This window comes from Gobio gobio (assembly GCF_949357685.1).
Source record: "Gobio gobio genome assembly, chromosome: 21".
Lineage (NCBI taxonomy): Eukaryota > Metazoa > Chordata > Actinopteri > Cypriniformes > Gobionidae > Gobio > Gobio gobio.
The window spans coordinates 36,590,663-36,606,536 of record NC_137117.1 but is presented as its reverse complement, the minus strand read 5'-3'; the positions used below and the strand labels follow the sequence as shown (position 1 = coordinate 36,606,536).

At 39.2% G+C, this 15,874-nt stretch overlaps 2 protein-coding genes across 5 annotated transcripts in view; both read left to right on the top strand.

Moving 5' to 3' along the window:
- The window catches only part of LOC307117375 (tubby-related protein 3), a 34,813-nt gene extending 27,066 nt beyond the window's left edge, over positions 1–7,747 (top strand). The window contains exons 12-13 of the mRNA XM_079802195.1: positions 6,081–6,252; positions 6,367–7,747. Coding sequence (XP_079658321.1) covers positions 6,081–6,252; positions 6,367–6,500 — 306 coding nt within the window. The 3' untranslated portion in view covers positions 6,501–7,747. The remainder of the gene's footprint in view (positions 1–6,080; positions 6,253–6,366) is intronic.
- A 5,958-nt stretch (positions 7,748–13,705) lies between these two features.
- tead3a (TEA domain family member 3 a) overlaps positions 13,706–15,874 on the top strand; it is a 50,075-nt gene continuing 47,906 nt past the window's right edge. The window contains exon 1 of one of the 4 annotated variants that reach the window (XM_079802963.1): positions 13,706–14,000. The gene's annotated coding sequence lies outside the window, so the exon portion shown is untranslated. The remainder of the gene's footprint in view (positions 14,001–15,874) is intronic. The other 3 variants (XM_079802965.1, XM_079802966.1, XM_079802964.1) reach the window with 3 other exon arrangements.

Genomic DNA, 15,874 nt, shown 5'->3' with positions numbered 1-15,874 from the left:
ACAGCCCCTCCCTGGCCTATCCCTCTGAGACCAGACCTTCTGACTCAGAGACGGGGCACCTTTTGGCACCCGCGTCCAGCGTTCTGGAAGCTCCACGTGTGGCTTCTGGACGGGACACGGCAGGTTTGAGTAGCCTTCCACCTGCGGTGGTCGCTACCATCACTTCCGCTAGAGCTGAGTCTACGCGACGTCTCTACGCGTTGAAGTGGAACCTCTTCGTCACATGGTGCTCTTCCCGCCAAGAAGACCCCTGGAAATGCGATCGGGTCCGTGCTATCGTTTCTCCAGGAGGGGGTGGAGCGAAGGCTGTCTCCCTCCACCCTGAAAGTGTACGTGGCCGCAATATCTGCCTACCACGATCTCCTGGGAGACAAAAAGGTAAGTCAGCACGACCTGGTCATCAGGTTCCTGAGGGGAGCGAGGAGACTGAATCCTCCTCGCTCTCCTCTCGTTCCCTCTTGGGACCTCTCAGTAGTCTTAAGTGCTCTGCAGAGGCCTCCCTTTGAGCCTTTGCGGTCGGCCGAGATTAAGTTCTTGTCTATGAAGACGGCTCTGCTGACCGCATTGGCCTCGCTTAAGAGGGTCGGGAACCTGCAAGCATTTTCGGTTGACGAAGCGTGCCTTGAGTTCGGGCCGGCTAACTCTCACGTGATCCTGAGACCCCGGCCCGGATATGTGCCCAAGGTTCCTACCACTCCGTTCCGAGATCAGGTGGTGAACCTGCAAGCGCTGCCTTTGGAGGAGGCAGACCCAGCCTTGGCATTGCTCTGTCCAGTACGCGCTCTCCGCGCCTATGTAGACATGACGCAGTGTTTCAGGACCTCAGACCAGCTCTTTGTCTGTTATGGTGGAGAGCGGAAGGGAAGTGCTCTCTCAAAGCAGAGGTTGTCTCACTGGGTGGTGGACACCATTGTTTTGGCTTACCAGCAGCAAGGACGACCATGTCCCCTTGGTGTGAGGGCACACTCCACCCGGAGTGTGGCCTCCTCTTGGGCTCTAGCGCATGGCGCCTCGCTAACAGACATCTGCAGAGCTGCAGGCTGGGCGACACCCAACACATTCGCCAGATTCTACAATCTCCGAGTGGAGCCAGTGTCCGACTTTGTACTCGCCCCCCCGAGGGGCCGGTAATGGACCACGCTCAGGTGTCTTCGCTTGCTCGCCATTCCACTCCCATGACTGGATACGTACGATATTTTCCTCAGGTGAGCTCCCCGAGAGCCCTGAGCTCCTCCAGCACTGTCGACGCCGACATCAGTTCAGTGTGCCCTTTCGAGCCCAGACCCTCATGTCCGGCCAGGTGCTCCGTGTGCATGGTTCCCCTCTGGCGACCCCCACACGAGTATTCCCACCGTAAGCCTCCTCAGTGAGCAGGTGTCTTTCCCTTGGCAAGTCCCTGCCACCCCTAGGGTTAAAAATCCACCTTCGGCTGGTACCCTAGAGATCTTCCATATGCAACCCTCAGCGGGTCATATGTGTATTCTCTAAGTCCTCCCTACGGTAGGCACCTTGGCATTCCCTCACTGGGATATGCTTCCCAGTGTACCTTGGTAATCCTGTGATAAGTGGGAGTCCTAGGGCCTTAAGTGGCGGGATCTCACACTTACGCAGGGCACTGGATGACAGCTGAGTGGCGCTGTTTTACAGGTTCCCCCATTCGTTAGTCACTAACGTACGTCGTAGTGACTGAACGAAAGGGAACGTCCGGTTACGTATGTAACCCTCGTTCCCTGAGGAGGGAACGGAGACGTACGTTTCCTTAGCCACGTCAGCTGTGCTGCCTGGAACGCGAGGAGTTCAGTCTTGGCTCCTGCAGCAGTAACATAATGCGATGTTCGCAGCGTACTTCCTTATATACCCACGAGGTGGGGCGGAGTTACGCATGCAAATTCCGCATGCCCATGGCATTGGCACTGCCATTGGGCGCTGTTGAATACGATGAAGATGATTGGCTTCTAAGCGAAACCCCCCATTCGTTAGTCACTAACGTACGTCTCCGTTCCCTCCTCAGGGAACGAGGGTTACATACGTAACCGGACGTTTTATACTGCATACTTGTACGTTTTCTTTAAGTGAACATAACATACTTATTGTTTACTATTTATACATTGTTTTTTGCACTTTAAGTAGCCTATGTTCCTATTTAGGTATTATTTTTTTATACTTGAAATATACCTTTAACTCTTTCCATTTTTAAAACATCTTATTCTAGCTTCATGCATCCTTTTTTTATCGACAAGTTTAATTTAAAAAAGCAACATTTAAAACTAAAAGCTGAGAAAACCAAAAGCTTCACAGCCATATTCTCTTCATGGATTCGACGTTTCATTCTGTAACGTTAGGCAGTTTTGATTGATATGCTGTTTAATGTTTGAATTGTTTTACATGTGTGTAAGCAGTGCTTCTGCTGCTTGTTTCTGCTTCTTCTTCACCTGTGTTTTGATCCGGAGATTCTGAACTCTTTCAGAAGATGTGTAATAGCGCCCCCTATCGTATAACAGTGAAAACACGGAAACCCGGAAAATTCAGTCAATGGCGGGGAAAGAGTAAAGTACATTTGAAGTCAATTCCTATGCACTACCAGTTGACTAGCCTACACAAAAATTCAGATACTCAGAATTAGGAACATATATCTGTTTTTAAAACTGTATGTAAAACCCCAAATCAGAAGTATGGAAAACGCAAATAAATAAAAAAAGATGTGATTTCTAAATTTACTTTGACTTGTATTTCATTTCAGACAATATGAACAAAAAATAATTCATGTTTTGTCTGGTCAACTTCATGTAATTTGTAAATATGCATCCTTTCCTGTCATTCAGACCTGCAACACATTTAAAAAAAAAGTTGGGACAGTAAAGCATTTACCACTTTGTAATGTTGCCATTCCTTTTCACAACACTTAAAAGACGTTTAGGGACAGAAGACACCAAGTGATGAAGTGTTTCAGGTGTAATTTTGTCCCATTCTTCCTGCAAACAAGTCTTAAGGTGGGCAACAGTACGGGGTCTTCGTTGTCGCATTTTGCGCTTCAAAATGTGCCACACATTCTCTATTGGAGACAGGTCGGGACTGCAGGCAGGTCAGTCAAGTACCCGTACCCTCTTCCTCCGCAGCCAGGACTTTGTAATGTATGCAGAATGTGGTTTTGCATTGTCTTGTTGAAATATGCATGGACGTCCCTGGAAAAGATGTCTTCTCGAAGGCAGCATATTATGCTCCAAAATCTCTATGTACTTTTCAGCATTAATGGTGCCTTCACAGAAGTGCAAGTTACCTTTGCCAAGGGCACTGACACAACCCCATACCATGACAGACCCTGGCTTTTGGACTTGTTGCCAACAGTCTGGATGATCCTTTTCTTCTTTGGTCCGGAGCACACGGCGTCCATTCCTCCCAAAAAATACCTGAAATACTGATTCATCTGACCACAGTTCACGTTTCCACTGTGTGATGGTCCATCCCAGATGCCTCCGAGCCCAGAGAAGTCGACGGTGCTTCTGGACACTGTTAACATAGGGCTTCCTTTTGGCACAGTACAGTTTTAACTGGCATTTGTGGATGTAATGTATTGTGGTACTTGACAAAGGTTTGCCAAAGTAGTCCTGAGCCCATGTGGTGATAGATGAATGACGATTCTTGATGCAGTGCCGCCTGAGGGATCGGAGATCACGGTTGTTCAGCTTAGGCTTGCGTCCTTGTCCTTTACGCACTGAAATTCCTCCAGATTCCTTGAATCTTTTAATTATGTTATGCACTGTTGAATGTGAAATATCCAGATCTCTTCCTATCTTTCTTTGAGGAACATTGTTTTTAAACATTTCAATAATTTTCTCACGTATTTGTTGGCAAACTGGCGATCCTCTGCCCATCTTTGCTCCTAAAGGATTAGACCTTTCTTGGATGCTGCTTTTGTACCAAATCATAATTACAATCACCTGTTGACATCACCTGTTTCAAATCACATCATTATTTAACCATTTTACCTCATTACTAGCCCTAAATTGCTCCTGTCCCAACTTTTTTTGAAATGTGTTGTAGATCTGAATGACAGGAAAGGATGCATATTTACAAATGACATGAAGTTGACCAGACAAAACATGAAATATTTTTTGTTCATATTGTCTGCAATGAAATACAAGTCAAAGTAAATTTTGAAATCACTTCTTCTTCTTTTTTTGGCGTTTTCCATAGTGTCCCAACTTTTTCTGATTTGGGGTTGTAAAACTATATGACAAAAAGTATTTAATAGGCTACTCAATCAAAATAGTAAACACTACAAGCCAAGTATACTTAGAATACTTAATTATACATTTAAGTATATCTCGATCAAAAGATGGAGAACAGGTTTAGGCCAAATATATAGACTTTTCTGTGAGTCAATTATACTTAAAGGGATAGTTCACCCGAGAATGAAATTACCCCATGATTTACTAGATCCTAGATGACATTCTTCTTTCAAACGAATACAAAAAGAGTTATATTAAAAATATGTCCTGGCTAATCCAAGCTTTATAATGGCAGTGATTGTTGTTTCTGTCCATAAAAGTGCTTCTATCCATCAAAATAGTAATCTATACGGCTCCATGGGGTTAATAAAGGCCTTCTGAAGCGAAGCGATGCATTTGTGTGAGAAAAATATCCATATTTAAAACTTTACAAACTCTAATCTCTAACTTCCGCTAACTGTCAGACTGGTGTTCCAGCGCATAGCATGGGATGCAGACGTAGCGTAATTTCCGGTGACGAACGCGGAAGAGCAGAGGATAGAGCAAAACAAAATTTGGTTCTGGAGAGAACTAGAATATTCTTACTGTAGCGTTTCCTACTTTTTTCCTACCGTTTTGCACTGAATAAAATATTTCTCATAGCTAGTCACAACACATTGATTGTTTTATCCGTGAAGAATATGTTGGTTCAGAATTTGCTGAAAATAAAGTATTTTACAGTGTAGCTGCCTACAATTTGAGACGGCCTTATAGGGTCATTCACACAGAATGCGCTTTTGCGTTGAAAATGCTTGATGCAGGGCAGTGGAATGAAAAAAGCACGGTCAAGAGACACATATTTAAAAAGCTGAACTTCTTTTAACTTGAGTGCTGCATTAGACCAAGGTGACATGCTGCAAAAGATGCAAGTGCACTCAAACATTTCCGTCTAGCGCATGCTTACATAAAAAAAGCAGTGGAAAAGTGCAAATTATCACATGGTGATGTCCCAAAAATGATAGCTAGTTAGGCAATTAGCTAACCTATGAACTAAATTACAATACTCACTACACAGAGAAGATCTACTTTGGACTTACTAACTAATAAATAAAAAAAATAATGTAGTTTTTCCTCAAATTATATTTATATATTTAACTTTACATTTTGATTTAATATTAATCAAAAATACTTACTTTACAAAGACAAAAACATTCCTACAAAGTAAAAAGATGATTTATTATCAGATATACCAAATATATTTTCTTTAGTTAATGTTAATTTCAACATTTACTATACATTAATACAAAAATCAAATGTTTCATTTGTTAGCAATATTTAATGCATTGTGAACTAACATGAACAAACAATGAATGGCTGGATTATATTAACCATAACATTAACAAAGATTGATAAATACTGTAACAAATGTATTGCTCATTGTTAGTTCATGTTTGTTAATACATTTACTAATGTTAACAAATGAGGAATCATTGTAAAGTGGTATCATATTACCTAAAGGTACAATGTGTAAATTTCAGCGGCATCTAGCAGTGAGGTTGTAAAATTGCACCCCCACCGCTCACCCCTCCCTTTCGAAGCACGTAGAGAAGCTACGGTGGCCGACACAGGACAAAAATGTTGTAATCTGAGACAGCAGAGAGTAGCTAGTGCTCTGTAGAGCAGTTTGTCCGTTTAGGGCTACTGTAGAAACATGGCGGTGCAAAATGGTGACTTCACTGTAAGGAGACCCATGGTGTATGGAGATAAAAATTTAAAAAATACACTTTAAATAAATGACACATTCTTTTCACTTTTTTCAGTGTACAATGACTAATTCGTTCATGCACACCCATTCTCTTATTTTACCCAAAGGACAACGACAACATACTTATGCGCTTCCAGAACAGACAGATGGACAACCTGATTGAACTCCACAACAAAACTCCAGTTTGGAACGATGACACCGCTTCATATGTCCTCAACTTCTCTGGGCGGGTCACACAGGCCTCTGTCAAGAACTTCCAGATCGTCCACAGCAAAGACAGTGAGTGAGACTGTGATATTCTGTCAATGTCTATTGCCTCTTCAACACAAAGGTTACAACTTTACAATAGGACAAAATGTGTTGATAATTCACTGTAAATGCTCTCTTTTTCAGATAGCTACATTGTGATGCAGTTTGGACGGGTGGCAGATGATATGTTCACTCTGGACTATAATTACCCCATGTGTGCAGTGCAGGCCTTTGCTATCGCTCTGTCCAGCTTTGATGGCAAATTGGCCTGTGAATGAACACAAGGTACAAGAGTCACATCTTTGCAATCAACACACAATAACTTCCCTGTCAGTGAGGAAGATGAAGAAAGATGTGCTATCTGATGACATGGGACATTTTTATGATTTTCACTGTGCCTGAATGCGATTGGGATACATTTAGCTTAGATGCAGAACAGGAACTAGGCGTTACACATACACGTGCTGCAGAGATGCATGATGAATGCTGGCTACATAAAGTGAGATTTATGAATGTGTGGATTTTTTATATCGGAAGCAAATGACGAATGTTTTTTTTATCTCAAACACCTGAGGTGCAAAACATATGAAAACATAAGTCATTTTTAACGCATATTGTTGCTTCAAAATGTATTAGAATATGTTTACTGAATTACAGTATCATATTGTGTTTTTTTATTATATATAATTATTGTGAAAATGGCATGCCTTTATATACAAGTGATTCTACAATTGGAGATACATTTGGCATTTAAAAAAGTTAAGGGAAAAAAATGTTCACTAATAGAAATTCCTTCAGTATCTTATTAAAAACATATTCAATTTTAATAACTCACAAAGCTACTTCCTTTATTTACTTTTAACAACAAAGTAATTCCTTTATAGTATTGTTTGTCAAAAATAACATTGGTAGCAGAGTTTGACGGTAACAGGATTGAAGATTTAAACTTTTTAGCCAAAAACACCACTTGCTAGCATAAATGCTAAGAGCACATGGCACTAATGAAATCACGATTAAAAGACTTTTAAACAACCCACTGTGTGATAAACTCTGGTTTCCTTTTGATATCGTGGTAACAATTTTGACGTTTTACAAAATAACTCTTGGTTTAAGAACTTTTTAGATTAATATATTTTAAGAGAGAGAGCGCACATAACTTTCAGTGGTGGAAAGTGACATCATTTCCTCTATCTTACATAGTTGGGAGATAAATCCACAAATTTAAAGGCAAAGTATTGTACAGTAACAGAATTGACTTAAGATTTACGAACATACATTTTTATGAGATACAAGTTTTTTTTTTTTTTGTAGAATTAGTAAAATTATTATTTAGGGATTTTATAAATAAAATAAATGAAATATTAGCAAAAGAAAAGAGAAATAAAATATTTTGATTACACAATGATACATGATGGAAAAAATACTGAATAATTAACAAGAAATCATGAAATACAAGAGAAATAAAATATTATAATGTTATGGCCTGTAGCATCTTGTTATCCATGATAATGAGTAACAAATTATTAAAATAAATAAAAAATATAACCATATGACTTTGGACACCAAATGTACCTGCAATTATAGAATCACCCCCCCCCCCCCCCACACACAGACACATATATATATGCCCTCCACTAATATTGCCACCCTTGCTGGTACATATTAGTATAGGCAGCTGTGAAAAATAAATTAGCATTGTTTATCCTTTTGATCTTTCATTTAAACAATGTACAAAATTCTAACCTTTCATATTTTTATCCAATGCATGTTGGCCTCAACTATTGGCACCAGAAAATCTAATGAGTAATGAAGTAATTTTCTTTAGTAGGGTGACTAGGAGTACAAATATGAGGAAACACAAAGGCCAAATTCCCTTAATGATCACCACAATGAGTAAAACCAAAGAATATAGTTCTGATGTGCAGCAAAAGATTGTTGAACTTCACCAAATAGAAAGTGTCTGTAAGAGAATATATCTAAAGCCTGAAAAATCTCCATTTCCAACATCAGGGCAATAATTAAAGGGATAGTTCACCCAAAAATTAAAATTCTGTCATCATTTACTCGCCCTCAGGATGTTCCAAACCTGAGTTTATTTGTTCTGCTGAACACAAAAGAAGATATTTGGAAGAATGTTTGTAACAAAGCAGATAGAGCAACCATTGACTACCATAGACCACCATTGACTGCTTGGTTACAAACATTCTTCCAAATATCTTCCTTTGTGTTCAGCAGAACAAATAAATGTATACAGGTTTGGAACAACTTGAGGATGAGTAAATGATGACAGAATTTTCATTTTTGGTTGAACTAACCCTTTAAGAAGCTCCAATCAACTAAAGATGTTCTGAATCTGCCTGGATAGAGACGTGAGTCTATATCGTCCTAATGCACGGCGAGGAGGAGAGTTTGAGTGGCCAAAGACTTTCCAAGGATCACAGACGGAGAATCGCAGAGATTAGTTGAGTTTTGGGGTCAGAAAGCCTAAAAAAATGATCAAACAACACCTACATCACCACATGTTGTTCGGGAGTGTTTCAAGAAAAATCCTCCTCGCTCATCCAGAAACAAACTCCAGCATATTCAGTTGTCAGACATGACTGGAAATTCAAAAGGGACCTGGTTCTGTGGTCAGATGAAACTAAAAAAAGAGCTTTTTGGTAGCAAACACACCAGATGGGTTTGGTGCAAACAGGGATAAAAAGTACCCCATGCCCACGGTTAAAGATCTTTAATGTTGTGGGTCTATTTTTTTGCTGGAGGTCCTGGATATCTTGTTCAGATACATGGCTTCATGGATTCTAGCAAATACCAACAGATAAAAAAATCTAAACCTGACGGCCTCTGCTAGAAATCTTATAATGGGCCGTGGTTGGATCTTCCATCAGGACAACGATCCAAAACAAACATTAAAATCAACACACAAATGTGTCACTGAGCACCAAATGAAGCTTCCCTGACCTGAACCCTGTAGAGAATGAGTGGGAAGAGAAGAAGCACCAACATGGATCTGTGAATCTGAAGGATCTGGAGAGATTCTGTATGGAGGAATGGTCTCTGATCTCTTGTCAGGTGTTCTCCAAACTCATCAGGCATTATAGAAGACCCTGAGCGGTTAACTAGGGAAAAGGACGTTGCGATAATTGGGACCCTCACCCCAACACACACACTTTATATTGTTTTACTTCAATGAAAGTTGGAATGGTTGGAAATTTGTGAATTTTTTTTAATGAAAGATCAAAAGGATAAACAATGCACATTTATTTTCACAGCTGCTTTTGCTCAAATTTTCCAAGGGTGCCAATAATATATATATATATATATATATATATATATCCTTCTATTGAAATTAAGAGAAATTGCTATTTTTCAGCGATCTCCAAATGATTATAAAGTGAATACTGCATGTATAGTTTCATTGTTTGTTTGTTTGAAACAGGGGAAATGGGCAGCTGCAAACTAGAATCAAATTGTCCACACAAACATGACTTTTGATTTATCACTATGACTATGATGAACTGGAGAAATTGTCCTTAGGGTGGTGCTGTTTCAACAAGGCTTCATGGTCTCAATGCACCAGATTGCTGTGTGGATTCACAAGCTTCTCACCTGTTTAAATATGTTCAGACCTCAACACATCCTCTTCACTATTAATATTTTTTTTGTCATAAAAGGAAAATGTAAACTTTCCACCCAAATCCTCCTTTGAGTATTGAGCACTTTAAAGTTAAAATGTTCATACAACCTGTCAGATATCACTGAAATACATGTGCTGAGATTTGATACTTGTCTATGTGGCAGGCTTGTAAACACAGCAACCAAGAATTGTAACACGTGGCCCGTGTGTGTCGACATTAACCAATGACGTGATTCTGGGGCGGGATTACCTGTTTAACCGACCAATAGCAGATGGGGGGAGTGTCTGGGAAACCTGTTCGGAAACAGCCATTGTTGCGTTTCCTTTTGATGGTTAGTGGCCGTATAAGTTGCTTAAAGTAGCTTGAATTAGGTGAGGTTTAATTTGATTTGGATATAATTTATTCTTGTCTTGATACAGGTTTAAAGTTGTCATGAAAGTGATGGTAAATGGCCACACTTTTTCTGTACTGTAAATTGCTGTTAGCATTATTTAATACTAAGCTACATGAACAGTTGTATTTTTATTAACTAATATTAACAAAGATATACTGTAACAAATGTATTGCTCATTGTTTATTAACTGATGGGACTTTATCGTAAAGTACCTCAAATCTATCAAAATACGAAATTCATAGCAGAATGTAACATTCCTTAAAGGGATAGTTCACCTAAAAATGAATATTCTGTCATCATTTACTCACCCTCACCCTCACCCCCAAACCTTTCTTTCTTCTGCTAAACACAAAAGATGATATTTTGAAGAATGTTAAAGTTGACGGTTTAGTATTTTGTTTTCTTACTATGGAAGTCAGTGGCTATAAAATATGTCTGTGCCATTGTTTTGTCTCAAGATTCACACCAGTGTTTTTAAGGCACATTTATAAAAGCTACTTAAATGTCCTAATTGAACTAAGGCATAATCCTGGCTTAATCTAAGCCCTGTCTGTGAAACCGGGGCAAAGTGTTCAGTGCAGTACAAAGTACTTTGCAAAAAGCCAGTTTGTATGTTCATGAAATGGATTTTAGTTTTTTTAAGTTTCAGTAAATTAAATGATTTCTCAAAGTTATATTTTTGGAATGAGGAAAATACTGTCAGTGTATAAACTGTATGAATGTTAATAAACATTTCTTAAGTAATTTGAGTCTAGTGATAATTCAATTATTGTGTTTTTCATTATTTTTTTAATAAAAAATATTTATTTTATTTTTAAATAAATAAAAAAATAATACATTAAAGCTGGAATTCAGTAAAATTAAGTTGGACTAATGTAAATAATAGGATTGAATGAACTCAAATAATATAAGTGTGATTGACCTAGTGAAATTAAGTTGATAAAAAGTATTATAAAACGGTTAGTTCCAGTCCTTGATTATGATCGGTCAATAGCTGTGTTTTATTCATGATAAAACACGGCTTTGACTGCTTCACCCAACAGACTCTTAAGTAAGTCTTAAGTAACTTAAGTAAGAAATTTACTTTTGCTTTGGTTAAATAAATGTTCAATGATATCTTCAGAACATTTTTAGTGTTGATATGCAGTGGCGGCTTGTCAATAGAGGGCGCTGGGGCGCTGCCCCCATCAAAATTCCAGAACTATACATGTATACAAAAATGATATAAAAATGAAATAAAAATAAAATAGTTTACTCATACGACGTGCCGGCTGTTAGTAAGAGCCTCAGCATTTAATAAAATGGCTTTGATGGGTTTACTATTTGACATGTTCTTCAATATGTTTCATGCGGTTTCATGGGTGAGGGACGCCGGACAAATGGATGTCTATCTGAGTCCAAAAATCTACGGGCAGCATGTGACCTGAAGCTGGTCTCTAATTGGTTTCTTAAAGATCCTCCTCCGGACGCAGGTCGCTGCGTCCCTGGCGAATCAGAATTGGATATTATTTTATCCAATCTGATTGGTTCTCGTCACCTGTCATTCAATTTTACGCTCTTGGCCACTAAAGCGAAAGTGCGCGGGCGACACCGTCACTCCGACTCCGCCAAAACCTTGTTAGGATGATCACTTTCGTAGAGATGGCAGCAGTTAAACCAAATTCTTTCACAGGGCGTTCGCTGGAAGAAAAAAAAAGGATAAAGGATCCCGAACCGGACCAATACCATTTACAAATCCAGCAGCAGGCCATCGACAGATGATGAAGCTACACTCTGAGCTTCACGCGCTTGTTATGAGAAACGTAGGTGGCTGGCTGGATGTGTTGTTAGCAATGCCCTTTATTGCTTTCATTGTCTTTTATTTCTAAGTGTCAGTACTGAAGTTTTGTGGACAACAACGGGGGTAAGAGACCTCAAATATCTGACTGAACAATGCAAACGTCCTGACACTACTGAGATGACTGACTTTAATCAGAGTCATTGAGAAATTTGCTGGCCAGAAAGAGAGGAGAGCAAAATGTATGTTCAAGTAGTCAACATGCTAGTCTGTTGTTGTTGTTTTCTTTTCTTTTGTTTTTCCTTTCCTCATTCAATTGTATGTGGGAAATTAATGTGTAAAAAGATAAAAGTGAAGACACTGTTTTCTCTTTAATGCTTGAATTTAGTCAACATGCATCTTGATACTGCTTTGTATTTATTTGAGCCCCACCCCACTCACCGCCAAAAAAAAAATGCCCCCCAAAAAATTATTATCAACAGCCGCCGCTGTTGATATGGCTAAGTTTGGTCATGCTGGCATGTGTGGAAAGTTTTAAAGGTCCTGTTCTTCGTGATCCCATTTTTCAAACTTTAGTTAGTGTGTAATATTGCTGTTAGAGCATAAATAATACCTGTCAAATTATAAAGCTCAAAGTTCAATGCCAAGCGAGATATTTTATTTAACAGAAGTTCCCTTTCAAAGCCTACAGCGAACGGCCGGTTTGGACTACATCCCTGTACTTCCTGCTTTAATTACGTCAGTAGAGCAGTTTGTTGATTAACCTCCGCCCACAAGAATAGCGCAATCAGAACTCATTGCGTATTTATACGGGACTTCATAGAACAAGGAAATCATCAGGTTGTTTTTAGGACAGTGAAAACAGTGATATATACAGATAAGTAAATTGTGTGAAAAATACTGTTTTTTACACACGAAACATGAACACGTTATATTGTACACTGTAAACACAATCAAAGCTTCAAAAACACAGGAAAAACGGGACCTTTAAACCATGCATGTTACAACTAACCCCACGTTACGTTGTGCCCCGCTCACCCCATAAGCCCCAAGAAGCCGTGGTTTACAGTGACTTTGTAGCAGCTAAGGGGTTTGTAACAACTCCACTCAGCTGTTATAAATTCACTGTAAACCACGGCTTCTTGCTTTAATAAATTAAGTTGAGAAAACGTTTTTTTTTTCAGGTGTTACCAATTGAAGTAATTTTTTAAGTCGATCCAACTGTTCACTTTTGACAGTGCCAACTGTCTGCTAACCATTGTTCTTCAAAATAGCTTATTTTGTGATCAACAGAAGAAAGAAACGCGTTTGCCAAAACATAAGTTAGTAAATGATTACATTTATGGTCAAAATATTAGCCTAATTGTGTTTGTTCAAGTTAGTTAGTCCAAAATAAACAAAACCAAATCAAATGTGCTATTTATATGTCCTATAATGTCCCAAATAGTTGGTAAACAAGAATAAAATAGACTGAATTCAAACAAAAAGTGCACAATTTTTTTTTAGTTAGCTGAGTCAGTTATAGTGCCAGTCATGCCCAAAAATGCAGTCTAGAAAAGTAGCATTCTAGGTTTTGAGACACACACACACACACACACACACACACACACACACACACACACACACACACACACACACACACACACACACACACACACACACACACACACACACACACAGCCAATGAGCGCATCTCCAGTGATGTCCAGGCGTGAGATTTGCTCGTGAAGTTTGAGTGGGGTGGAGATTTGCCTCTCTCTCTCCCTCCTCATGACTCCTCCTCCAGCGCTCCGCTCGGATTCGCCGTGATTTCATACCGAAGTCATACTTCACATTCCAGCTTTACTGTCAAATCAGGAGAAATATTTCTTCAAAAACATCAGCGTGGTTTGCATTTGTACACGAGCTCATGAGATAGAGCCCGAAATCCCCCTTTTCGCGCCCAGTAGAGCAGAGGTTTGCGTTTAAGGTAAGTGCAAAACTCTTAAAGCGCTCCTTTGTTTCATGCCGTCATTGCGCTCGCGCTGCAGTTTTTACATCATTCTCATTTTTGGCATTTTTTCGGAGCTACTTCAGCGATGTTGCATTGCACACTCGCACACGTGGGTTACAGATGTAAACTTATTACTGATATTTCAATACACGCGGTGTTATCAGTAGAATTCGAGCACTGTGTGAGTATGAGAAAGTTTGTTGCCTACTCATTCAGTGGAGCGAATGATTTTAATCACATTTAATTATGGTTTCATTGTTTGTGTCCCTAAATATTAACTAATGGACACTAGAGCACATACAGCTTTTGTTTCGTTTTGGTTTTTTTTTTAACTAAACTGACTTTATCCACGGTGTCAATCATCTATTCAAGACATTCATTTGAATACATTTTTAAGTTCTTATGTGTATAATAGAAGTATCAAATGTCACAACGTACGTAGATATGTGTAAATATATGTCAATCATTGTATTTCTTTTGTGTCCAAAAGCATTTAGTCTTTAAATGCATGATTTAGTTTAGTTTAGTTAAAACAGGGCAGCTGTACATCATGAAATCAGAAAAACATAAACAAAAACACTCTGTGTGATACAAGAATAAACTGCTAGAAGTTTACATCATTGTTTTCTAGGTGAACGCGCGTAAATGAGTCAAGAAAAAACAAGTTGTAAAGAATTCATGTACTATGGCAGCGTATTTGTGTTTCATTTAAGACTATAAGATTTACTCATAAAACCCAGCCTATTCATGACTAAATGAAAATCTTCCTGCATAGTGTTTTTTTTCTCTCTGCGTATTTAATGTTCAGTCTCTAGGATGATTCATTTACAGCTGTTAGAGGGAGTGTAATGATCCCATTAATCAGAAAAAGTCTTTTTAAGTCACTTTAAGTCCCTTGCATCTTGGTTCGGTCATCCACACGCGTCAGTTCAACGCGCCCCCTCAGTTTCGCCGTGCTGAGATTCAACAGGTTTTTCAGGTTGAGGAAGGTTACAGTGAGCAATCAGAGGAGAATTCCTTGTAGCAAATGTGACAGACTATAACAGTGGTGCCAAGAAAAAACAAATCCAGAAGTTTCCTTCAGAGCGCTTGTTTTCTCATGTTAATGGACTCTATCCCAATAGAATATTCAGTGATTGGCCACCAAATTCCTTAAAAATGCCATTTGTTTTAGCAAAAACACTGGAGAATCGCATGGTTTTTCCACTATTATATTCATTCATATGGGCAATACTATTATAGAATGCTTTCTGAATATGTATTTTCCTTTCTCTCTGAATATAACCCAACGAGAAGGGGGGATTTTCTTAACACTGGCTGTGAAGCTTCAAGAGGGCCTGCAAAACATGACAAGTGTGTTCGGTGAGCTCACTGCTTTAAATAGCGTTGCAGTGTGTTCTTTGTGCTTCAGACTGCTACACTTACTGGTCTACACTAGTTCTGTCATCCTTTAGGGCTACAGATTTAGGGTTGACTCTCTTTTGTGTCTCTCAGCACCTGGGGCGTGGAGGTCAGGTATGGTGCGTCTGTAAATCCAGACTTCAAAATTGTCACTCTTTGTACAATTTCCTGTCGATCATCTGGTGTTGGTCGATTTAGTCTGAACTTGGACATGTGTGACGGATTCTTTCCTCATGCGGTGTACAACTGCATTGTTTTCTTAGCCATATGGAAGAATTCAAGTAGTTTTCTGGCTAAAGGTCTATTTGGAGAGCATTTTTAGAGGTGCCCGCACTCCACAGGCATATATGAAGACTGTTCTAAAACTTAGTTTTCTCGTTAGACAGCATTTTTTAAAAGGGATATAAATCTGTCATCATTTAGTCACCCTCATGTTGTTCCAAACCTCA